Below are 25,304 nucleotides of genomic sequence, written 5' to 3' on the forward strand. Positions count from 1 at the left end.
GTGAGGTGACCTTCCCAGGCCTCCTCTTTGTCTTTTGGGATTTAGGCCCATCTTGCTCGATGAGCAGTGCTGGCAGGTGTTCTGTTTGAGCTTTCCCCTACTGGGCATGTGTAGAGAGGCAACAGTCAGCCAAGTTTGTCTCTTGCTCCATGGTGTGAGCTTCCAGGCAAGCCTGGAATTTGGAGAACAGTTATGTAACAATTCCACAGGTTAAGTCTCTGCTAACTCTTCTCAGAACCAGGATAGGTGCCTGCTAGCCATAAGTGTGAAATGTGTGTGGGCAGTCAGGGAGAGAGTTTCCTCTGTGTTCACTTGGCTATTTTAGATGCTGTGTTCATGTACATACCAACTCCTTCCCCTTTCCTTCCCCATCCTTTCATCAGAGTGCTGAGTTTGGAACACTAAAAGAATATAGTATATATGTCTTCTGTTGCTGGGTTTAAGTCTGATTTTACTGGTGAAGGTATTTGAGATGTGCTGCACCCCATAAAACTTTCCAAATAGGTTTCACTCAAGAACTGTAAAGCTCCTGTCCCCAGTGGGCACTAATACAACAATTTGTCAGAAACAAAAGCTTGTGCTCAATATTCCTGCTGTCCATCTGTGTTTTAAAATGAAGACTTGTGTTTTCTGTCAAGACCACTTTAGAACCCACAGGTGCTGTCTCTGTCTGCAGGTGGTTGTCTGTGCCCATCAAAGATCTCATAAACATGATATTCCAGCTGAGGGCTGGGATTTGAGGGGGTTTGTCTTAAGCCTTTTCCCTATACAAGCTCTCCTGCACAGAGACCACCAAGGAGTGGGCAGAGCTCAACTGTAAAGCTAAAATGTGCAGGACACAGGATATTGTAGCCTGTGCAGAGTTCCCAGTTTGTGTTCTCCAGAGCAGCTCTGTGCTGGCTGACTGCCCCTGCTGTGCTGGAGGAGCCCCCCATGCAAAAACAAAGGGAATAATGGAGAAAATTCTTCCCCTGACTGCAAGGATGCAGGGGATCAGTCCTTCTTAGGCCCAGCTGTTCAGACCAGAGGGGGTTCCACTGGGATGTTATGTGCTGACTGTCTGAAACATTCCCTGTTTGTCTTAAACGTGGTTTATGGTGTTTTTTCCCTACAGTCCGACCTCACAATGGAAAAAATATCTGCACTAGAAAACAGTAAGAACTCTGACTTGGAGAAGAAGGAGGGGAGGATAGATGACTTATTAAGAGTAAGTATTTAAAGTGGGACAACTCTTCTAAAAGCTGCTATTTAAAGTTACCTGGAATGCTTGTGCCAGCCAGGCTGCAGAGCAGGATTTTGTACACCAGCTGTAGAACCAACACACTTGCAAGGTAAAACAAATCCAAGTGCAGGATAATTGTCTGGCTTGTGTAGACACTGTGTTTGGGCCTGCTTGAATCCACAAGCAGTGACTGTGGCTTGTGTTCAGCAGCATGTGCAACAGCCTCTCAGTACCTGGGGAGTTGTGTTCTGAAATGCTCCTTCATGAGTCAGTGATGTGTGGAGAGATGAGGAGAACATCTTTTGGTCAAACCAAAAGAGTAAAACTCTTAACCCATTGGTATTCTTCAGTAAAAGATAAATACCTTTAAATCAAGGATCTTGTCTTAATGGAGAAGTTCTAATTGATGTGCCTTTCATCAGCTGGAGAGGCAGCTCTTGTGAAGTGTCAAAAAGCATTAGAAAGCACATTAAAGGGAGTAGAGGGAAGGCTCTGTATGTGTGTCTGGTCTCAGCATCTGAAAGAAAATAATCTGTGAAGCAGGAAGTAGATTTTTTTTAAGTCATTATTATTATTATTTTTACCATTTACTGTTTATCAGAAGCCAGACAATTGGTTGGAAGGGAGACAGTCAAATTTAAGTTTCTCTCAATGCAAATGGCTGCAGATCCAATTGTGCTCTGTGCTGTTACACAGCAGCTGCTGCTGGCAGCAGTCTGTGTAGAGGGGCTCATGGATAGGGATTTAAACAAGAATTTCACTGAAAGTGCAAAGGGAGTTCCCCCATCCTTTTCCTCTGCCAGTATTGTGGCTAAAGAGGAAGGATAGTCCAGGAATGACTAAGCTATTTTGAGACTTGGTAGCTGGGGCAAGGTCTTAAATGTTTAAAAGAATTTTTTAAAAAATCCCTTTCCTTGTGTTAGTCTGTTTGTACCTTAGTTCCTTACCTGTAAAGCAGTATGATAGAACTTACCTGTTCTAGAGGGGTGTTCAGATGTGAGTGAGTTAAAAATTTAAGTTTGCCTTGGATGTTTTGCCAAGAGGAACCTGTTCCTTTTTTCCTTATCCTGCTGGTTTGCTGACTTTAATCTGCTCCCTAGAGCTAGCTGGAGAAACTTCTGCCTAGGTGATGCTTAGTTTGGCTCTTCTCAGTGGTTTAAAGTCACAGGCTTTGTTCTCTGTTCACTTTTAGGCCAACTGTGATTTGAGGAGGCAGATTGATGAGCAGCAGAAGATGCTGGAGAAGTACAAGGAGCGGTTGAATCGATGTGTAACGATGAGCAAGAAGCTTCTTATAGAAAAGGTGAGCAGGGGACATCTCTGCAGGCACACTTCACATCCTTGGAAACATCTGAACAGCACAAACCTCCTCCTCTCGCTGTGGTGATAAAAGACAACTGGAATTCTGCCTTGAATTATTTCTCTGCAAATGAGAACATAATCCAAAGACTGCAATGGTTCAGAATGTTGGGATTTGGTTACTTTTCACAGTCGCAGAGATCTCTTGTTTGAGTGAAATAGAGCTCTAAATGCAGCAGGCATTGCTTGATTTGGAGACTCATGCACTTTAAAAGCAACCCTGTGCAGCCCTGGCAGTGCCAGAGCAGTGTCCCCTTGTGCAGTGGGACTGCAGATCTGCTCTGGGACATGGGCAGGTGATTTAGACCTTTCCTTCTTCCACGGGGCGAAGCTGGAGATCGTTGCTTTGTGTAACACTGAAAACAACACGTTAAAGACACTGGGGCCAGTGCCAGGCTGCTGTTTACCAGTGTCCAGCCTGCTCAGTGTTGAAAGGTTTCCAGCTTTCCTGATGGCTAAACAGTGGGGGGGTTTGATTGCTCTTTCACCTGTTGGCCAATTACACCTATTGTTTGTGGGCACTGGATGGGCAAAACCACCCGGGTGCTGGCTGGTACGTGCAGTCTGTTTGAGTTGCTTTTGTCACAGAGCTGATTGTTCTTGGCTGACTGAGACTCCCCTCTCTGGGAGGATTTGTGACTCTGGGCAAGGTGTTAATTAGGCCTGGCTTTCAGAGAGGTACTTGGGGCTCCAGTGGGGAGCTTCCCAGGCTCATCTTTAATCCTGTCTCGCTGAAACTTTGCTGTTCTTGTCTCAGGCCTTGGAAATTTGTTCTCACTTCCCAGAAACACTCTGTACAGAAACCACCAAACCCCCCTGTGACAGACACCACCACCAGTGTTTATGCATGTTGGTGACCTAACTGAGGTTGTGTCATGTCTGGGCATGGTACAAGTCTAGGACTGAGCTGGCTGATCACTGTATCATACTTTTAAGTGATCCAAGGTGTATTTTCTTTCTCCATCACCTGATGGAGTCAATAAGGGCCTGATCAGAGCCAGGCCTGTGGTCTAGCTAAGCTACTGGCACAAAGGGGCAGCTTTAATCCTGCTGCCAGACTGATTTCAACTGATCCTAGGATGGGTGAGCTGCCCAGGGAATAATCAGGAGGGAAAAGTGAGGCTGAAATACCAGGAAGGAGGTGAACAAATACTTGTCAAACCCCTGTGAAGCACCAGCAGTAACCTGCTCAATGATCAGCTGCATTTCAGATAAGCAGAACCGAAACAATAGAAAGCGCTAAGAATTGGTGGTGATTTAAAACAGGGCACAGCTCTTTAGCTGCTAATTTATGGCTTGTATTTTCACATGTGCTGGGTTTTGTTTGCAGTCCAAGCAGGAGAAGATGGCCTGCAGGGATAAGAGCATGCAGGACAGGCTGAGGCTGGGGCACTTCACCACGGTGCGGCACGGCGCGTCCTTCACCGAGCAGTGGACAGACGGCTACGCCTTCCAGAACCTCATCAAGTGAGGACAAACAGCACTTTCTCTAACTTCACAGGCAGAAATGTCAAAAGCAAGCAGTTGTGTGTGATGCATGTCAGTGTGAGAATGGTGTGAGTGATGCATGGAAGGATCAGACAGGAGCTACTGACAATGGGGAATGATTTCACCCTGAAGGGGGAAATACGTTTCCACTGAAAGCTCCAGAGACTTGAACTGGACTGAAATGGTTGGAGTGGGTTGGAAAGCCCTGTTGGGAATCCTCAGTGCACCCCCTCTCTACAACTCCCTGACAGGAGGGTGTAGCCAGGTGGGGGTCAGTCTCTTCTCCCAGGAACCAGCAGTAGGACAAGAGGGCACATCTTAAGCTGCACCGGGGAAGGTTTAGGTTGGACATTGGGAAGAAGGTCTTTACAGAGAGAGTGATTGGCATTGGAATGGGAGGTGGTGGAGTCACCATCCCTGGAGGTGTTTAAGAAGAGACTGGATGTGGCATCAGTGCCATGCTCTGGGTGACAAGGTGATGTTGTGGGTCAAAGGTTGGACTGGATGATCTCAGAGGTCTTTTCCATCCTCGTTGATTCTGTGACTGCTGTGCTTAGGGTGGACCAAAATCTCACATATATTATGAGTCAATCAGTTTGATTTGCATACTTGCATACATTAGTCAGGGAAGGCTAATTAGCTTGCTTTTTTTTTTTCCTTGAAAGTAGAAAGTAGAGAAGCTTAAAAGAGAAAATCCATACTATTTAACTTTTTCTGCCTTCTGGTAACAGTGATCAAAGGGGCTGCAGAAACCTGGAAATGAAGATCAGAGACCCTTTTATGCAGGATGTTAATGGAAATATCCAGTCAATTCCCACCTGGCCTAGACCTTTAAGTAGGACTTGGCAAATTAATTGCATTAGAGAGAGCTGTGTGTGATCCTTTAAAATCACATCTCTTCTCTGTAGTCTGATAGGGAGGTGCAGCTCTTGTTAGGCACAGATTAAGGACTTTATAATTCTTGCTTAGTTTCTGCTGTAAGACATGGAGGAAATACTTTTGGAATACTTACCTGCAGTGTCTTCTTAAAAGGGAATTAAGTATGTAAATGCTTAAGTCATTTAGACTTGAATTTCAAGAGTGCTTTTATCACTTCAAAATGTTTCCAGATAGTCTTTTTATCTCAGAGGAGAGGCTGTTTCTTGGTGAAATCGGGAATGGTGTTGGTTATATTTTACAGAACTTAGGGTAGTTTAACTGTACCTTTGAAGTATAAAGATACTTTGTCAGGCAGTACCAGCCTTCAGGAACAGTTTTAACAGGAAAATCTTGAGATTTAGAACAGAGCCTTCTAGGAAAAAATATGTGGAAAGTTAGTGACTTACCATGGATCCTGGGTTTCCGTGAGGGCAGCGACTCCTTGGTTTTGGATATCCTCTGCATGAATAAAACCTTTCACTCACTGCAAGGTTTCTGTGAGCCAGGAAAAGAATCCCCTTTTATGTAAAAATACCTTTTAAAAATCTGACTCATCACCTTTGGCACATCCCCCTTTTCTGGACGAAAATATTTCGTTTCTAATCTTCCGAGTCCGACCCGTTTGGGATTCCTCGCTCCGATCCGGTGAGAGCAGATGCTGAAGACAACCAAGTGCACACCCTTCATGGTTGCTTTTTGTGTTTTTTTTCTCTCTGCTTTCCAGGCAACAGGAAAGGATAAATTCCCAGCGGGAAGAAATAGAAAGACAACGAAAAATGTTGGCAAAGAGGAAGCCCCCGGCCATGGGACAGACCCCCCCTGCCAGCAACGAGCAGAAGCAGCGCAAGAACAAGACCAACGGGGCAGAAAATGAAACGTAGGTTCCATCCAGGGCCTTCTGTGGGGGCACTGCAAAGCCACAGGCTTTGCTTAGAGAGCATGGAATATCTCCTGGGAAATGGAATCTTGCCCTTGCCTCCAGGCTTCGCTCCATGCACAAATGAGTATTGTGGAATTAGCCTGGCACTCAGCAACATCTGGCTGCAGTTCTGAATAGTTTTCATTGGAGTAAAACAAGGATCATTGCTGAGTCCAGACTTTGTATATGAGCTTAACTTTATTTCTTTTGAATGCAGTAACTTTTTCAGTATTTGGAAAGTGGGGTCTGACTTAAGTGTTGCAAGTTCACAATTGATATCAATATCAGGGTAGGACACGTGGTGCACTTTTTGTAAGGAAAACAAAATTATACACCTTGAGAAGCCTTGATTTCTATGGACTTTCTGGGGAGAATTGTGAGTTGGAATTTTCAAACAGTGAATTTGGGATGCTGAAGAAATCAGATGCTCTCTGTAGAGACAGAGCACTGAGCACTGGCCTGTGTCCCCAGAGCAGTCTTTCACACATACCTTAGTTGGGGAAGTGGAAAGGTAGTGGAAGTGCTACTCTTTCTTCTTCCAGACTTTTTTTCCCCTACCTCTTTTGAAGTTACTGATGTTCCAAGAGTCTTTATATTCTTAGAGAGTAAAGCTGGGTCTCACAAGAAATTTAAACCATTATTTTTTGGAACTTTTTATGAGTTGGAAATACATTAGTCAGAGACTTACCCCTCCATTCTATCAGTTCCCTTTACAGACCCCATTTCCTTGCTGTGGGCAATACCATAACTCTCAGTGACACTTTTCATTTTGCACTATTAAATCCTCCTGGGCTTGATTTGACCTCCAAGTTCCTGAAGCCCTTTGAAATCTTGGCCTGGATCTTTAAAAGGGCACGTGAAGCAACAGCTCCCACTGCCTTGTGCAGTCACAGCAGAGATGGCACTGGGGGAATCCTCATGTTCAGGGTGCCCTCAGCAACCAGGGCAGTGCCCCCAGATGGCATCCAGGTGCCTGCAGATGAGGTGGGTTGTATTGGAGGGCAAAGAAATAACTTGATTGGAGTCATTTACCCCTCATTCTGGCCAAGTGAGCTTGAAAAGAACTAAATAAAACTTTCAAGTTGTCCTTCTGCATTGCAAGGGTTGAGGTGGGAGCAGCCAGTGGAATGGCAGTGCAGGGATATTTTGAAGTGTTGCTGTTCATCGTGGTAAACTTTGACTTCTGAGGGGTGGGATGAGCTTTCCCCATGTTTGTGGGGATGTTTTTCCCCAGCAGACTGGTGCACCTGTGGTGTGGATTATTCTGGAGATGTGGCAGGACAGGTCCTGATGGGAATGGTCGTGTCTGTGATACTGAGTGAGCTTCTGCCTGTGCTGAGGTTGTGACCTCACCCAGCTTTGCCAGACTCTGCTGGGAAGCCTTTTGTGCTACCAGGTCTTTTTCTCTGGTTCTTGCTGGTTTATCATTCTTCACTTTGGGGTTTTTATCATTTTAGGGTTTTATACTTGTGGCTTAGAAGAGCTTCTTGTGGTGTGCTTGATAAAAAGTGCTTGCCAGGGTATGGATGTGGTTCATGTGGAGTGTTGTAGCTTCTGAAAACATCATTTTTGCAAGTCAGCTGTAGCAACTGGACTGACTGACTACTTGCTTAATCATTAATTACCCTGTGAGTGCATTTGTTGGACCATTGTGTATCAGAAATAACATTTTCTGACTTTTGGAGGGAGGCTTTTTCTGTGTAACTCTTACACAGAGGCTGACTTTTGGGCAATTTAAATATAAATGTTCCTAAAAGTTGAATGAGAAGCAGACAGCCAAATTCCTTTTTGATTTTTGGCTCCTCTTTGGTTCGTGGCTGTTGCTGTGTCTTAAAAAGGAGAGGAAGGTCCCGTGATGCAAATTTAAACATGTGCTGTCCCAAAATGAGTTTCTGGCTGTGAATGAGAAAAGGATTTTCATTCAGGAAGAATAATCTGCTGGGCTTGTCTGACATTCATTAGGGCAGCTTGGGCAGCCTAAAGCTCTACTAGAGGTGGTGTATTTTCAGCATGTTTGTGTGAAACAGGGCAGTGTTTGTCTCAGACCCCTGTGATTTTTGTAATGGTTGCTGTAACAGGCAGCTATTTTGGGCAGTGTTGGCCTGGTGGTGCTTGTTACATCTGGTGGTACTAATTACATCTCTGCCTTAATGAGGAGACTGGTGCTGTTTAGCATTTGGGCACAAGAATATGTGCAAAGCCTGTTGCTGGTTTATTCAATTGTCTTTTTATTCCCTTATACAGCAACAGCAACCAAAGGATCACAGAAAGACCTAAACTTTTGGGATGGTCTTTTAGATTGGCTGAATCTGATTAAAATCCAGGCTGTCAGGGGGAGGGTGTGGTGTGTGAATTAAAATCACAGAATATCCTCAGTTGGAAGGGACCCACAAGAATCATCAAACCCAACTCCTTGGCCCTCAGCACACTTTTATAAGAAATGGGACAACATGTGAACATTTATGGTGCTGGCTGTGTTTTATACATATCTTTAATTTGTAATAAGCAGCTCCTTATGGTGGAGATTCCTTCAAAGGGAACTTGGCTTGTGAGTTTTGCATTAAATTTATCAGCTAACATGCTCTCCACATGGTTTCAACTATGTGGACCCTCTGCATCATCAACAGAGGAGGGAAGTTGGGGCATTTCAAGATGGTTGATCAGCTGAATATTCTCTCCTCTCAAGGTCCCCCAGCCTGCACAGAGGAAGAACTTGGTCCCCTCTTGAAATTAGTTGTGGCATTGATGTTGTGGAGGCCTCGTGGAGCTTTGTGTGAAGTACTGTGCAGAGCACAACTGCTATTGCAGGAATCCTCCTGGGATATCCTTTGAACTCAGTTTAGGTTCAAAAAAAGATATTTATACACTGTCACATGCAGATCTTGTTTACAGAATAAATAGATGCAGTTGATATGGGCTTCATAGCCCTGTGTTCGCATGTGATGCTTTTACCAAGCTCCTTGTTGGTAGTAATGAGACAATTAATGTACTGATTGATTTTCTAACCTTGAAGAGCTCAGCAGGGCACTGAACTTCACAAGTGATGGGGTCTGTCACTGTTTCAGTGTAAGGCTGAGCTTTGCCTCTGTCCTACATGGCTATAGAATAGAATCATGGAATGGCTTGGGCTGGAAGGGACCTTAAAGCCCATCCAGTGCCACCCCCTGCCATGGGCAGGGACACCTTCCACCAGCCCAGGTTGCTCCAAGCCCTTTGTATAAAAGATATTGAAAGCATAAAAGTTTCTTGACCAACCATCTGGGGTGGAAATTTTGCACATCATTTACTATCCATAAAATGGGGATTATTCCCCTTATCCCATTGCTTCTCCCAACTACATGTGCGGTCCAAGATACAGTAAATTTCCCAAGATTTCCCTGGAAGCCACCTGGCAGGACCTGCAACAGGGAAAAACCTCTGAATCCCAGGTCATTGCTCTATTTGCAGTGGCTCTGTGGCCAGGTGTGCTGCTGGTCCCAGAGGGAGTAGCTGGATTGAATTATCCAGCTTTTATTACAAAGGAAACTTTGAAAAATGAGTCAGTAAATGAAACTGTACATGGAAAAATAGGCTGTGGAATACTTGTGCTTCAGTGTGCCATATTTGAATTCTGGTTTAGCCATCTTTGTTAAAAGTCAGTCCCTAGCCTAGACAGGTGTTGTTGGGGACTTGGATTTGAAATTAATGTGTTGAGATTTTAAGCTTTAGCTCTCCTGTAGATTGAGTATTAAAAAATATGGATTGCAGAGTTTATCTACAAAATTTTGTGCTGGCTGTTGATGTCCTCTGGGTATTTGTCACTCCCACTGGTGATGTGTGTTCATTTTGTTGAACCCTAACGTGTTGGATCTTTCTCCTTTGTGCAGGTTAACATTAGCAGAGTATCATGAACAGGAAGAAATCTTCAAACTCAGACTAGGTCATCTTAAAAAGGTAAGAACTGACTGCAGCAAAGGCTTTTTGATGCAGTGTTCTGTGAACAAGAGCATTTCTCTGTAGAGGTCACCACTCTTTGTTTGATGAGATGTTTTTGTTGCCTGAAAGGGACAGCCAGGATTTTGTAATAATTTTTTTCCAGGGCAGTGGTATTCAGGAAAGATGTTCTTTGCTTCAATAAATAGCTTTCTGTGTCCTTACAGTTAGGATTTCATGCAGAGAGTTCCACTCTTTTGATACATCTGTCACTGTGACCTGCCTGGTGCTGGGCTCTGAACAGGAAGGAATGGACCAAGGGAAGAAAATCAGGAGAACACAACAACAAAATGCAGCTTTTCCAATTCTTTGCAATATTGAGTAACCAGCATTATCAGCCAAATAAAATCTCCTGGGCTGTTGCAAACCAGTCCTGTTTAGGCAGCTGCAATGCCCATTTGTTCTCAAATACCTTGGCTTCAGTAGGAACTGTACCTGCAGCTGAGGTTATATTTAGATAAGCTGTTGGTTACCTTGAAAGTGATTGCAGTGACCTATAAATAAGTTTTCTGGGACACTGCAACAGATGAAATTCTGAAGGAAAAAAGATAGATGTCTTCTGCCATTTCCTGGTTAGGTGTGATCTCTGCTAAGGCCAAGGAGTTTTCTTTTCCAAATGAAACAAAGAGAAAGTGGACAAATGTGCCCCTTCTTTTCTCAGGTGGTGCCTGAGCTCTACATTTAGTTTTTTTCCTGTAACCTTGACACACAGGTTGCATTCAAAGCCTCATTAATGCCTCTGTACTCCTTGGTATTTTCAGTGGAAGGGAAAGTTACTGCACACATGGAATCTGCTGGCACTGTGCCCATTGTGCTTTATTGACCTGTGAACAAAGAGAAGGGATCTGGGCAGGGCTCCACAGCTTCCACATGGCTCCAGGGGATGAACTGCAGGTCCATCTCTGCTGGCATGTGGCACTGCCACCCTGGAATGGAGGAATCCCTTGGGAAATGGACCTTAATGGCAAATGAAGTAATGTGCTGGGATCGTGGCATTGTCTGAAGCTGAGCTTATCCTTCTCCACTTTTGGAAACTGGCTCATTCTTTGTGTCTAAAAATAGAACAAGTTGGAAAGGGAAGGAGCAGAGTCACAAGACCGATGGGTAACGATGTCCCTTGAGTCACACACCCAAACCATTCTGCTCAAGGGACACGTTTTCCTTGAGGTTTGCAGCCCTGGCCACAGGGATGGCAATTCTCCTGTCGTGTTTGAGGGCACCTGAACTTCCCACTGGATAAACAGTTGTCAGAACTTCCCCATGGCACTGAGGAACGTTCTGACCTGTTCTGGCACTGCCACTACTAATAGGGACACAATGTTGTTCTCTCACATTTCCCATCCTGTCTGGGTACTGCCCCATCCCCACGTGGCATCATGACATCCCTGCCCTTACTTCTGAGCGCTGTCACCTTTCTCTTGTCCCAACTGAATTGAAATTCCTACAGAAACAGCTGCACAATGCTTAGGGAAGGAGCAGGATCAGAGAACAAGGCTTCTTAATTACAGAAAATGTTAAAATGTGAAAAATAAGGAGGTGTACAGAGATGTGAGCTCCTACCTGTGTAGGTGTGAACAGAACTGCCCAGTCAGTTTTCATTCCCATCACCTTCCACCTGACTCTTAATTGACTCTGACCATCTCTCTGATCTCCCAGACAAGTTTTTTTGGCAGTAACCTCTTGGGAAGTGGAATTACATTTGTGTTTCCAAGTGCTGCCTGCAGTATCTCACCCAGTGTCGTGTTTTCCTTTTGGTTTTCCCTTGAGCAGGAAGAAGCAGAGATCCAGGCAGAGCTGGAACGGCTAGAGAGGGTTAGGAATCTACACATCAGGGAATTGAAAAGGATACACAATGAAGATAATTCACAGTAAGAACTTAAAGCAATTTTTATTTGTTCTCTTGACAATCTTTTTTAATTTGATCTTACAACTCAACAGTCACTTGGCTGGGGGGTGGCACAGTGATATAACTTGAAGGCTTCCAAGTACATCAAGGTACCATGATATAGTCTTTCATCAGTGCAGAGTGATAAAATAGTATCAAATCTGTCAGTCATTAATAGTTTTCTGTCTGAGAGTAAGAATGTTTTTTCTCAGCTGTGCAGAAGCTGTGATTTATCTCTGTCAGTGTTCTCAAACCATGTCTTTCTCACCAGATTTAAAGATCATCCAACGCTAAATGATAGATATTTGTTGCTACATCTTCTGGGTAGAGGTGGCTTCAGTGAAGTATATAAGGTAAATTTGAAATGGCAATCTGGGGGGGAATCTGAATGTGCAGGGAAAATACTGTAGGAAGCAGAATTTCTCCCCTTGTTTTCTCAATTCTGTGCGTGGTTGTGGCGGGAGGAAGGGAGGACAAAGCTCCTGGTGCATCTGGCTTGCATTAGGCAGCAGAGTTGAGATTTTTGGGTGCTGCCCTTGTCCTCAGAAGGCCAAATTTCCTGCAAACATGTGTCAAGAAAATGTGGCACCAAGTCTTCAAGTTTTGTCAGGACAGAGAAGCAAAGCACTCGTTTCTCCAGGTGCTGCACACAAACATCTGCAGTGGCTCAGCCTTCCTGAGATGGCACAGCAAGTCTGAACATCTCTGCAAAGAAGAGAAAATAGCTGCAGTAATAAGAGCAAAGCCTGCATTTCCTGGGGGTAGAAGGCTTTGTTTCTTGTGCCTTCATTTTACACTCTGAAGTAGCAGACTGGGTGTGTGTGTGTGTGTGTAGTTTTGGGACTTCCTTAGAACTGAGGATTCCTTGTGTGTCAGCACTCCTGACAGCCAAGACCTGGGATACTTTAAGTGCTTGCTCTTTGACTGTTGTGCTTAGAGCCATTCCAGTCCTCAGTACTCCCCATCTGCTCTCAGTAGTCTTGAATTCATGTTGAATTTGGCTGGGATGAAAATAATTATGCCAATGCAAATACTGGAAACTTCACAGTGCTTTATTATTTTGATGGAGGGCAGCAATAGGTACCTAAACTAAGGGTACCAGACTGCTCAGGGGGGGAAGAAGAGAGTGTGAGCTGAGTGTAAGTTCTCTGAGCTGTTCTTTGGAGGCTTTGCTGACTAAGCAGAAAGTTTTGGCACCACAGATGAAAGCAGGAGGGTATGAATGCTTCATACCTGACTGCTCTTAAGAGTTGTAACTCTGTTATTAAAACAAAGACATGCTTGGCCCTTCTTCTCCAGGGTCTTGGCCAATCCATTAAGCATTAGGAATTAAGTAGTCAACTTTTGAGATGAACACAGAGTATCCTTGTTTGCTTACAATAGCATTTTGCCCTGTCCTGTGAATTATTAGCTGTTGCTGCTCTCAGACAGGGTAAAAGATTTCTGTGTTTTTCCAAGAGCACAATTCCAGAGGCCCATTCTTTAAGGACTGTTTAAATAGTAAAAAAAGTAGAAGGGAAAATGCAGCACAAAATCACACAGTTCTGTCATTAAATTCTCCAGCTTCTAAATATGCTGAAACATTATGCTCCAAGTTGAAGAGCTGAGCTACCAGTGTGAAACAAAGTATTGAAAAATCTTCTGTATTTTGGGTTTGTTTTTTTTTTTTTTAACCATGTGTAGAAAATGAGTTGGGGACTTGGGGGCATAATGGCAGGGTCTTTCCCAATATAATAACTGTCTATATTTTGCTAATTTGGCCTTTCTGGTCCCTTTGTAGCTCTGGTGGTAAAATGTCAGAATAAATGCAGCATGAGTTAGATTCCATGGGGAAGGTCAGATCAAAGCCCAGAATATTCAATTGTTTTCAGAGTTGCTTGGTTTCATTAGTGAAACTAATTACCTCAAAATGTGGGTTTGCTTTTCCCTCACTCTGTCGTAATGCTGATTTCCTGGGTGGGGATATTGGGTTGTTAGAGCTTGTCTGCTTTTGCAGTGTTAACTTGAAGCTGGGATTCCCACTGATTCTCAGCTCTTCTCTCTGCAGGCATTTGATTTAACAGAACAGAGATACGTAGCTGTGAAAATACACCAGTTAAATAAAAACTGGAGAGATGAGAAGAAAGAAAACTATCACAAGTAAGTGGGTCTGTAAAGCAGCCAGCCATGGTTCCAAACTCCTCCTGCATTTGGTTATCCAGTGTCTGCCAATTTTTTCCTGTGTTTGCCACATTTCAAAAGCCCAGTAGCTGCTTGCAAAAGTTATGGTCAGATTAGAAATGTTTTAAATGTGCCCACAAACAAACACAGAGTTTTGTATCAGCCCTCTGGCACCAGGTTTCAAAGCACCAGTGCTCTGTGAGGGAAGTGTAAAGTGGCTTCTCCTCTCTGAAATGTTGAAGCTGTTTTGTGGGACACAGTTGTTCCTGCCCATCTTCCAGGTACACACCTCCATGGTTCTCCCTGAAAGCCTCCCCCTTCCCTCTGCTTCCCAGAATGATGGATCCTTTCGCAGATGGTGAGGATGCAGAATCATGAAATGATTAGGGTTGGCAGGGACCTTAAAGACCATCTCATCCCACCCCCTGCCATGGGCAGGGACACCTTCCACCAGCCCAGGTTGCTCCAAATTTATCCAACCTGGCCTTGGACACTTCCAGGGATCCAGAGGCAGCCACAGCTTCTCTGGGCAACCAAAACAGTGTGGGCAGCAAATCAAGGAGAGAATTCTGCCCCTCTGCCTCTCTCAGAGCTGCCTCCAGCCCTGGGGTCCCAGCACAAGAAGGACATGGAGCTGTTGGAGGGATGGTTTGAGGGATGGAGCAGCTCTGCTGGGAGGAAAGGCTGAGAGAGTTGGGACTGTTCAGCCTGCAGAGAAGGCTCCAGAGTGACCCCCTTCCAGTGCCTGAAGGGGCTACAAGACAGATGGAGAGAGACTATTTACAGGGCCTGGAGTGAAGGACAAGGGGGAATGGCTTCCCACTGGAGGAGAGAAGGTTTAGATGGGATATTAGGAAGAAATTCTTTACTGGAAGGTTTTTGCTGTTGGTAGCTCTTGCTCCCTAATGCCATGGGTTAGATAAGCTCTCCAGAGTGGCAGCCAAGCCTTCTCCTCAGAGCTTCCCAGATAAAGCTGTGATCTTAAATCCCTAACAACTCACTGATGACAAACTAAGCTGAATTTGAAGCCTGGAAGTTGGGCTGTTGAGCATCATGGAATTTTTCTAGAACTTGCTGATTTTTGCATTCAGCCATCTTGGATCCCTTAAGGATTTGTGAGGTTATTCTGTTTTGGCAAGCAGTCCCATTAATCAAGATGAGTTATTTTGTAGCACTGCCAGCCCTGGAGCTGCACTGGGGTTCTGTGGTTCCCAAAAGCTGTTCTGTGCAGCTCCTCCTTCCCTTGCCTTTTCTGAGGCTGAGCAGCGTGATGAGCTCCACTGAAGCTGATGCTGGGTGGTGTGTCTGGGTTCACTATCTGCAGAACTAAGAATTAAGTCACTTGTATGACTAATGCTCAGACTTTGCTGCTTTCAGACATGCGTGTAGAGAGTACAGAATTCACAAAGAACTGGATCACCCCCGAATAGTTAAACTCTACGACTACTTCTCGCTGGATACTGACTCGTGAGTTGTGTTGTCCTTTCCCTTGCTTTGGCCTCTTCACTACAGACAGACTATTTAAAACTTCCCAGAAAGCTCCAGAGAATGTCCCCCACCAATGTTAGAGATATCTGAGGTGTACTTTCAACCTACACTGGTTTTCCAGCTCCCAAACCAGCCTGTTTGTGTTATGTCAGATGTGGTGCTTTACTGGTAAATCCTATTCTTTGGCCTGGGCAAACAACCCCAGCTCATACAGCTTTTAGCTTCTGGGTCTTTAATGGGGGATCTCTGACCTTTGTACTGTTGAGCATCGAGGCCTGTGCTCCTGGGAGCTTATTTTTAGAAAAGAATTAATAGGCTGGCAGACTCTTAATTTAATATATTGACCAAATTGGTGAGTTACAGAGAAGCAATAACAAAGTGTTCTGGTTCCTCTCAGGTGCCTTAATTACAACAACTGCTGTTTTTGCCTGCAGGTTTTGTACAGTGTTAGAATACTGTGAGGGGAATGATCTGGACTTCTACCTGAAGCAGCACAAGCTCATGTCAGAGAAAGAGGCACGATCCATTATCATGCAGATTGTGAATGCTTTAAAATACTTAAATGAAATCAAACCTCCCATCATACACTATGACCTTAAACCAGGTATGCTGTGCTGAGGTGCCTGAGGAGGTAACAAAAGGTAATGGGTTGCAGGTAACGTGGGGGAGCTCCCTTTGGTCAGACAGCAGATGGAGACAGGGCTATCTGGGAAAACTAGCTTGCAACAAGAAAAAAAACCCCAAATGCATAGGACATGCTGTGGAAAGGGTATTGTCTCCCAGAATTGCAACATAAAACAAGGAAGTGTAACATTCCAGAAAAAGGAGCTTCCTTCTTCAGAACGAGCCCTTGAACCACCGAGTGTCTGTGTTTGTTTTCTTAATGTCCTGCTTGTATTTTGCTGTTGAGAGCTTCTGTTATTGCTTCATAAAGGTTCCCACAATTACTAGTATGCTTCATGTTCCCATTCTTCTGGCTTCTTCTTTCTGGAATCATCTGGCTGAAAATTTTGATGGCAGGAGTTGATATGGAAATATTCAGGTTTTTGTATCGTGGGGCAGCTCCCAAAGCTGAGGACACACAGTGAGACTGCTCAGCTCTGCCTTTGAATTCACTCAGTTACATCTGCCAGGGAGAGGATCCTCCCCAAATATTTGTTGTAGGTTTTCCTTTACCACTGGGCAGAATCACGGGAGGGAAATGGGAATGCTCTGTTTGGAGTGGTGCATGTTGGTGACATGACTTTTTTGCTAGTCCAGTAAATTCATCCATCTCTTTAAGCAGTTATCCCTGGCTCGTCTCCCTGTCCTGGTGGCACTTCATCAGCATTGTGTAACTGCTGAGTGATGTGGTTTGTTGCATCAGCCCGAGGAATGTGTACAGGAGGTGGTGCTGTTGCACTGGTTCTCCTGACCCCGCTCCCTCCCCGCCTCTTCCCGGGTGTCTGAGCTGTGCCTGCAGCTGTGCAAAGCTGTGATTCATCCACTGCCACCACGCACAGTTCTGCTGCTTTATTGTAGGCTTGGAGAAGAACACTGATGATCTGACTCCTTGATCCTTGATGGATTTGTGAAAGACTCTTGCCTAAGCAGTAATTGTCCTTTTTGAGCTTAGAAAGTCACTGGGGAGCACTGCCAAGAAGGAGAGTTTCTGGCTTGTTGAGAGGCCAGGGCAAGTCAGAACTTCTGGGCAGGATGAGTCAGAACTGTGTGTGCACTTCTCTCCTTAATCCTCCTTTTTGACCTGCCCTTCCAACAGGACCTTTGGGAAGGGTCAGAACAGCCTGGGCATCAAGCCTGCTGGTTAACAGGGCTCAGGATCTGGAGGCTCCAAGGAAGATCAGGCCACTGGGTCATTCAAGGATGGGCAGAGCAGTTCTAGTGCTTGATGGGAGCAGACTTGTCTCTGGACTTGGGGTTTTGAGAGTTAAAACATCACCCCAGGCTGCTGCAGCTCACAGTGTAGGCCCTTTGTCCTCGTGCAGAGCCAGAACTCGGCGTGATTTTATTCTTCTCGTTTCCTTGCTAGATGTGTAACCTAAAGGCTGTTCGTGTCCCCTCTCTAGGTAACATTCTTCTAGTCAATGGTACTGCATGTGGAGAGATAAAAATCACAGATTTTGGACTTTCCAAGATCATGGATGATGACAGCTACAACTCTGTCGATGGCATGGAACTGACATCGCAGGGGGCTGGTACTTACTGGTAAGTGTCGCCCGGGGCTCTTGCAAGTTAAGATCAAGAACAGTTTATAAACAGCTTTGGATCTGTGTCAGCTCTGTGTGTGCTGCCATTGGCTGTGACAGCTTGAGACACTGGAGGTTTGAGACCCTGGAAACTGCTCTTGTTGTCACACAGCTCCTTTTGAGGCTGGCAGCTTTTCGCTGTTCAGTGGGTTAGTGTTCAAAAACCAGCTTGGATCCAAAGGGCTGGTGAAAAGCTGCATATGCTGCTGAGATTGAGAGCTCTGGAGTGGGGCTTGGCTGCTCTTTCACAGTCCAGAGTGGCACTGCCTCCCAGCTTAAACAAGGACGAGGAGAATACTACACCTGTTTGGAAATTGAGGTACATCAGGGAGATGGAAAGAGTTATTCCCCTGAAACAAGGAGGTGAAAAGCCATAGTTAGCTCTTAAAAAAAAATGTAAATCTCACAGTGCTGTCTATAGCCAGGGCTTCATTTCAGTGTCATGTGAGAGATGTTTTCAGCACTCCTTTATCTTCAGTGCCAAGTGTCAGTGGCTGAGAGCAGCCCCTCTCTGAGTGCCACTGGGGGTGACTCTCAGATGTCCCCCGAGCTGCCGACTGTCACCACGGGCAACGGCTGTTCAGAACATTTGCTGAGGCATCTCGTGCTGTACAGTTTTGTTCTGTTCCTAAAAATGACACTGACTGTACCCTGAGTGTCTCTTAACTGGGACGTGGCATCTGGGCTTGTATTTCTAGAAATATGTATTTTGGCTGCGTGCTTCCATTGTGGGATTGTTGGCCAAGGCCTTTCAACAACAAATACCAGTTCTGAAGATAAAGGAAAATGGAGTTGTTTTACGTGCTCTGGTGCAAAGAAACTGAGTGTGCTGCTAGCTCAGAACACCAGTGTCTGGAGGGTCCTTGGGATCACTGTTCCCAGGAGGAGAGTAGGCATTGGTGATCTTGGCCCAGAGATCCACAGGAATGAAATGGGGTCCCTTGAATCCCAAACCAGTATCTCATCACAAAAGCTTGTTTCTTCCTTTCTGAAAAAAAAATGATCAAAAGTACTTGGAGCTGCTTCTCATAACCTGTTGTCACTTGCTTCTAATCAGGTATTTGCCACCAGAATGTTTTGTGGTTGGGAAGGAACCTCCAAAGATTTCAAATAAAGTTGATGTCTGGTCAGTGGGAGTCATCTTCTATCAGTGTCTCTATGGCAGAAAGGTAAGAAGGCATTTAACTCCTTTCTTAGTGGTGTTCCCCAAATCTTTTGTGAGCAGCCCTGGCTTCTGCTTCCTTCTCCCCAGACTGAGGTGCTTCCACCTTGTCTCCTTGCCATCAGTTCCAAGGCAGAGTCCATGCTAATGGAAGTGGGGAGAAGGCACTAGGCTGTGTTTTGCTGTGTGGCACTTCCCTCAGAAAAGACATTCTGCACAACATCTCTTTCCACTGGGCATGTTCCCACTGAGACCATTGTGGATGGGCACTGTGGCCTGGTCTTGTTTTGTAACATTTTCAATGCCCTGAGTCTTTGTTGGGCTTGATGGCTGCAAGTCTTTAGGGTACAAAGACCCATTCTGCAAGTTTTTAGGGTGGCTTTTGGGAGGGAAGAGTGTGGGTCAGGAAAAGAGAAGAGGTAATTTGGTTTGTGACAACAGCAGAGATTGGCTGCAGAAGGAAAAGGATTCCATGGGCTCTTGTTTCCAGGAGTCCTTGGTAACCAAGTGTTGTGAAAGCCAGGGCTGACACAGTCTGTGCTGCTCAGAGCTGTCAGTCAGGCACAGGGAACCAGCCCAGCAGAGGCTGGAGTGGGTGGATCTGCATCAGCTCAGATGGATGACACATGCTATAACAGACCTGCAAGGTCTGCAAGCAGGTGGAGATCCCTCCAGGCCGAGCCAGAGACACTCCAGACACATTCCAGCTTGATCCCTCGTGTTCAGTGAAGTGTGGGAGCAGCAGGTCCTGCTCCTCTGGCTGGAATCTGCAGCACCTTCTCAGCAGCTGTGGGCTGCTTGCCTGGAAAATACTGATGTCAGGTGATGATGAACAGTGGTGTTCAGGGGCTTTTAAGGCCTGTCACCAACCTTTAACAACTGTTTTGTTTTGTTTTGGTAGCCCTTCGGTCACAACCAGTCACAACAAGATATTCTGCAGGAGAACACAATCCTGAAAGCCACCGAGGTGCAGTTCCCTCCAAAGCCAGTAGTCACACCAGAAGCAAAGGTAAATCTGCTTGTGGGTCAAGTCAGTGATTGGGACAGGCAGTTCCATCCTCTTGATTTCCCTACAATCAGCTGGAATTCTGTGTTTAAGACTCACCTCTTGCACAAGGATCAGTGGCTTTGCATGCCCCATCCCTGGAGGTGTCCAAGGCCAGGTTGGACGGGGCTTGGAGCAACCTGGGCTAGTGGAAGGTGCTCATGGCAGGAATGAGATGGGCTTTAAGGTCCCTTCCAGCCCAAACCATCCTGGGATTCCATGGCAGGGGGTTGCAACCACATGATCTTTCCAACCCTTCCAACCCAAAGCATTCCACGATTGTTGTAGTCTCAGGCTGAGGGTTGAACCCCGTGGCCTCTGCTCACCCTGACCTTCGGTGGGGCAGGAGCTGGGCCGTGCCTGGGGACGGAATTTCGGCGCTGGGTTGTCCCTCTGGCCCTGCTCCCAAAGAGCCAAAAGCTTCCTGTTTGTGTCCCAAACCACTAATCCTGTCCTTGCCCTGGGGTGCTGCAGGCGTTCATCAGGCGGTGCCTGGCCTACCGGAAGGAGGATCGGATAGATGTCCAGCAGCTGGCCTGTGATCCCTACTTGCTGCCCCACATCCGCAAATCCGTCTCCACCAGCAGCCCAGCTGGAGCTGCCATCGCGTCCACCTCCGGATCATCCAACAACAGCTCCTCAAACTGAGACAGAGCAATAGGCCAAAAACTGCTCGAGAAACCGGCAAAAAAAAAAAAATATTAAAACCCGAGACTTTCAGAAACAGCTTTGGAACAGAGGAATCCGCAAGGGTCTCAAGAAACCTGTACCAGGTGCTTTTTTTCTCTTGCTTTTTTCCATCCATAGAGCATGACGACATCAACTCTCATCAAGGAAACCTTTGGCATCTTAGGCCAAGCCACGTGGATAGGAGATGGCTTGAGGTTTATGCAGTCAGTGACCACAAAAGGGTGGCTGCTCTGAGCAAGGAGAGGAAACTCAAGAAAAAAAAAAAAACAAAATACAAAAAGACATGGTTCCATGTACTGTGAACTTCTGAACATGCAGCCTTGGGGAATCCAGGACGCCGTGTGTGCTTCATATGAAGAATGTGGACTTTGGAAAAAAAGACTGGGCTAGTCCAGTGTTGATATTTAAACATTGTTCTTTTTCTTTTAATAAAGTTTAGGTAACATCTCCTGAAAAGCTCGAAGCACCAAGGTTCAGCTGGGGATGGTATATGACTCTTTGCCCTTTGGAGGGGAAAAAAGTTGATCCTGCCTGTTCATGGCACTAGAGTTAGTGTTTTACCCCTAATTAATTTCAATTTTTTAAAAATAACAATTTTTTGGAAGAAAACAGTTTTCTGGTCTCCAAGTGAAACCCGTATTAGCAGGTTGGTGGCAGTGGCCGTTCTGCAGCTGGTGCAGCTCCCCTGCTCCCTTGGGGCGGCCTCTTAGGAATAATTCACCTTCTCAGGAGGGCAGTGAAGCCCTGGGAGAACAGGCCTGCGTGGATCTGTGCTGGGAGTGGATCACAGCTCAGGCTGCCACAAGGTTTCAGCTGCTGCCTCATCGCTCTCCCAACGGTTGCTCCTGGTTAATTTATTTCTGGTTTTGGACACACCCCGGCTGCTCCCCGAGCCCTGAGCCTGATGGGGGCTGACGGGCAGGAAGGGATGGGAGCACTCAGGTGTCACAGGTGTGATCTGTGCTCACACAGCTCTGTGCTGACCTGGTTCCTGTTAGAACATTCCCAAGCTGAAGGCTTGTCTGCCCCTCTCTGTTGGTGACTTGGCAGCCAAGCTTCCTCCCTCCCTTAACACTTTCCTTTTCAAACTCGCCGCACTCGCCGCCGTTGCTGCATCCGATTCCAGATGGGAAGGGAAGAGATAATGCTCTTGAAGGGAGCAAACACCCTAATTATTATTTTTCTCTCCCTCCTGTAATCTGCCTGGAGGGGTCTGGCACCTTCAGCTGGATCTGCCTGCTGTGACACAGGAGCCTCCCATCCCCACTCTGCTCCCTTTTCCCCCCGCGTTGAAGGAAAACCGAAAACACGAGAAACTCCAACATGTGGCAGCCAGGTTGGAGTGCTCCTGACATGTGGCAGGAGCTCTTGGCCAGGGCTATTTAAAGATGCAGTGTTGGGGAGCAGGGTTTGCCTTGGGAGGGAGCTGAGCACTGCACTGCTGTGACTCAGGGTCTGGTTAAAACCCAAACCCCCCTGTGTGACTCCCCGACCCCCAGACCACCGTGGGGTGGGGGAGCCTCTGTGGGGCACCTCCAGGGTGGTACCCACAGCTCTGGCAGCACATGGGCTGTTTGGGGGGGCTCTGTGCCCCAGTGGCATCTCCTGGCAAGTGCTGTTCTCTGTCACAGACTTTGAGAGAGAACTGCCACTTGTCTGCCTTACCATGGGCTATCAGCTGCAGGTGCTGGGCTTAAACCTGATCAGGAACTGGAACATGGAGCAGTCTGTTGGAATTAAACAACAGGCCAGGGAAGTGGAGAACTCTGCCACTTTGGTTTTTCTTACTGCTTTTGTAGTGACTCTGGGGCTTTTAAGTGGATTTATTCCCTCACAGCTGCATTAAGGTGGTCTCTAAACTGTAGTGTTTTAAACAAAAGAACAGAAATACTGCATCTTTAAATCTTCAGCCATCCTTTCTTAGCCCTTTCCATCCCTGCTGCTCTAAGCCAGGAGTTAACTGTTCAGCAAGCAGCTTTGACATGTTTATTCAGCCTCTGTCAGGAGAAATCGGGGTTGGTGCTTCATCCCATTTGCCGAAACCGATGCTTTGGTGTCTGTCCACATCGGGGAGAATTCTAGGAGGGTTTTTTTCTATCCTGGTCCCGTTGTTTCTTGGCCATACAGTGTGTGCATCTCTGTGGGTGTGATTAGTTTTGTGTCAGAAGCATTTATCCTGCTGTGTGACACCATCCAGGGGCCTGGGGACAGCGCAGTGAAGAACCCTGGTAGAATTCTGGCTGCGACACCTCCCTTGTTAATATGGGTTTCACTTCCAATAACAGACCCTATTGCCACACTGTTCATTTACTTAAAGTGTATGAAGAATTTGTAACTTAAACCAGGCCAGACTGTTTTGGCTCTACCCAACAGATGAGACATGGATATTAAAATAAGTTTTAAGAAACTCATTTGCTTGGCTTTTACTGTTTTGCTGCTCTTGGTGTTGGCACGAGCTCTCTTGCAGTGGCTGTGAGGAGGTGACACGGGACAGGATGAGAAGGATGGAGGAAAGGTGAATCCAACCACTCCCAGCAGTGAGATCTCTGCATCAGAGGGGGAATGGCTGAAAATTACCAAGTCAGTTAATTCCTGGCATTGATTTTGTCCTGGAACATCAAGATTGAAATCTGAGGTGGGTTTTCCCTCATTTTCTGTAGGACAGCAGCTGCCTTTAGAAGCCATATATGTTGAGCACACAAGAAACACCTTTTTTGTGTCTGTTGATGAAATTCTGTGGTTCACAACCCTCTGGCCACTCCCCAGCCCACAGGCACCCAAATCTCCCCTCAGTCACCCACAGTAACCACGCTGAGCAGTGATGAAACTTGGCCCTGAATTTCTCAGGGCTGAGCCTTGTCAGCTTTACAAAAACACACAATAGAAAATGAAAAAGGACCTTGGCAGCTGAAGATGTTGAGTCTGCTCGTATCTGGGCTGATCAGGGGGGAGCACAGACCAGTTTGTACGTCCAGCTCCTCTGCAGCCCTGTGGGGCTGCTGTTCAGGGTTATCCCTTGGCATCCCCCAGGCTGTACCTGCCCCGGAGCTGGTCCCTTCAGTGAGGAGCTTCTCCACAAACCTGATGTCACCCTGACTGTGCCTGAAGTCAAACTTTGAGTGCCAGTGAAACCCAACACCCAGCGAGTTCAGCCCCCTCCCTGCTGCTGCAGTTGATTATTTTTCAGCCCCCTGTGCCAGTTCTGATGATGTGACACAGATTTGGGCCAGGGGAGGTTTTGGCAGTGCCTGGAGCAGCAGCAGCAGCCTGTGGTGGTCAGGCCAGGTGCCCACACGGGTGTGGGGTGTACCTGGAGCAGGGACACTCTCAGGTGGATCCCAGCAGGAGCAAGACTCGCCCAGGGGCTGCCTTTGCCTGGCTGGATGCTTTGCCTCTGATATTCATGGCTGGGAGTCGCAGCATAAATGAGTTTCCCTCTGCCAGATGGGCCAGTCCCAGTTTATTTTGTGACCTGGCAAACCCTCAACCTGAGGTTTGCTACCGCTGCCAGGGTCTCCCTGGGGTTTGCTGCTGGAGGATGTTGTTTTCTGGGTGCTACACGAGCTTGGCTCAGGCAGCCTCTGACTTAAACCTTCCCAGCAGGGGAGGGGGAGAGAAGACTTTGGAGTATGTGGGAGCAGGACCCAGCGCAGCCCTGACTCCCTCCCAGCCCAGAGCTGCGTTTCCTACCAAATGCAGACGAATCTTTGCACGGAGACACCGATTTTCCATGGCTGTGCCCATGCTCTCTGCTCCTCCCTGCCCTGGAGGGCAGCCGGGTGCCCCCGGCCATGGATCAGCCTGGGTGGGGATGAGAGGCCAAGCAAACACGGGGCAGCTCAGCCTCCCCTCGCCACGCTCACCCCCGGGAACGGGCTCTGGGCCACAAGGGCTCTATTGTGTGTGCTGGGAGCGGGGCTCAGCCACGCTCCCGTTCCATGGAATGGCTGGGGGGGGATGTGGAGCCGGGAGGAGCTGCCGGCGCGTGCTGTCGGTGCGGACTGCCAGCTCCGGGTGCTCCTCCCGGCTCCTCCGGCTCCTCCCGGCTCTCCCGGCTCCTCTGTGCTCCCGGCCCGCGGCTCACCCTGCGATGGGTCGCTGCAGCCCTTCTCCATCCTTCTCCTCATGTTTCAATCGCTCCAGTGCTCACCACCAGCGCAGGGGAGGCTCAGTGCTTTGGGCTGATCCGGGAAAGCCTGGAAATAGAAGTTATCCACCATGTGCACTGCCAGTGTGGGATGAGCCTCACCAGCCCCCAGGCAGGGCAAGCAGAGAGCTGCTCTCACATCCATCCTCTGCTGCTTGGGCTGCAGGGATGGGGCAGATGGGTGCCATGGTCCTCATGGAGTTAGAAACATAGGGATGGAGCTAAAAACGCAGGAAGGGAGCTGAAAGTGCAGGGATTAAGCTAAAAATGCAGGGATGCTTCGGGGACCAGTAGAGTCAAGACAAGGAGATTTGGCCTCATGTGCAGTCCAGATCTCCCATCCCCACTTGGGCAGCCCCAGGGAACTCCAGCAGCAAGGTTAGAAGGTGCTTGGCTCTGGTTCGAATTCACGGGAAGAATAAACCCAGAGCTGTGCTCGGCCCTGTCCTCTCTCGACCGAAGGCTCTGCTGTGTGGGACCCTCGAGTGGGTGCTGGCTGGGGCTGTGGGACAGCCCTTGGTCTGGCCCAGCTCTGCACCAGGAGCAGGGCTCAAAACCTGCTTTGTTCAGCACTGGCTCATCCCAGCTCCCGCTAATCCTAAA

At 47.0% G+C, this 25,304-nt stretch overlaps 1 protein-coding gene across 1 annotated transcript in view; it reads left to right on the forward strand.

The window, feature by feature from the left end:
* Positions 1–22,965, forward strand: part of TLK2 (tousled like kinase 2) — a 42,742-nt gene extending 19,777 nt beyond the window's left edge. Inside the window, exons 10-23 of the mRNA XM_029964488.1 lie at positions 1,115–1,207; positions 2,415–2,525; positions 3,912–4,048; positions 5,712–5,864; positions 9,773–9,839; positions 11,649–11,746; positions 12,035–12,116; positions 13,811–13,902; positions 15,301–15,390; positions 15,846–16,015; positions 17,478–17,616; positions 18,715–18,826; positions 19,721–19,828; positions 20,339–22,965. Coding sequence (XP_029820348.1) covers positions 1,115–1,207; positions 2,415–2,525; positions 3,912–4,048; positions 5,712–5,864; positions 9,773–9,839; positions 11,649–11,746; positions 12,035–12,116; positions 13,811–13,902; positions 15,301–15,390; positions 15,846–16,015; positions 17,478–17,616; positions 18,715–18,826; positions 19,721–19,828; positions 20,339–20,512 — 1,626 coding nt within the window. The 3' untranslated portion in view covers positions 20,513–22,965. The remainder of the gene's footprint in view (positions 1–1,114; positions 1,208–2,414; positions 2,526–3,911; positions 4,049–5,711; positions 5,865–9,772; positions 9,840–11,648; positions 11,747–12,034; positions 12,117–13,810; positions 13,903–15,300; positions 15,391–15,845; positions 16,016–17,477; positions 17,617–18,714; positions 18,827–19,720; positions 19,829–20,338) is intronic.
* The last annotated feature ends 2,339 nt before the right edge of the window (positions 22,966–25,304 follow it).

This window comes from Manacus vitellinus, unplaced genomic scaffold (assembly GCF_001715985.3).
Source record: "Manacus vitellinus isolate BGI_N305 unplaced genomic scaffold, ASM171598v3 scaffold_72_pilon, whole genome shotgun sequence".
NCBI lineage: Eukaryota > Metazoa > Chordata > Aves > Passeriformes > Pipridae > Manacus > Manacus vitellinus.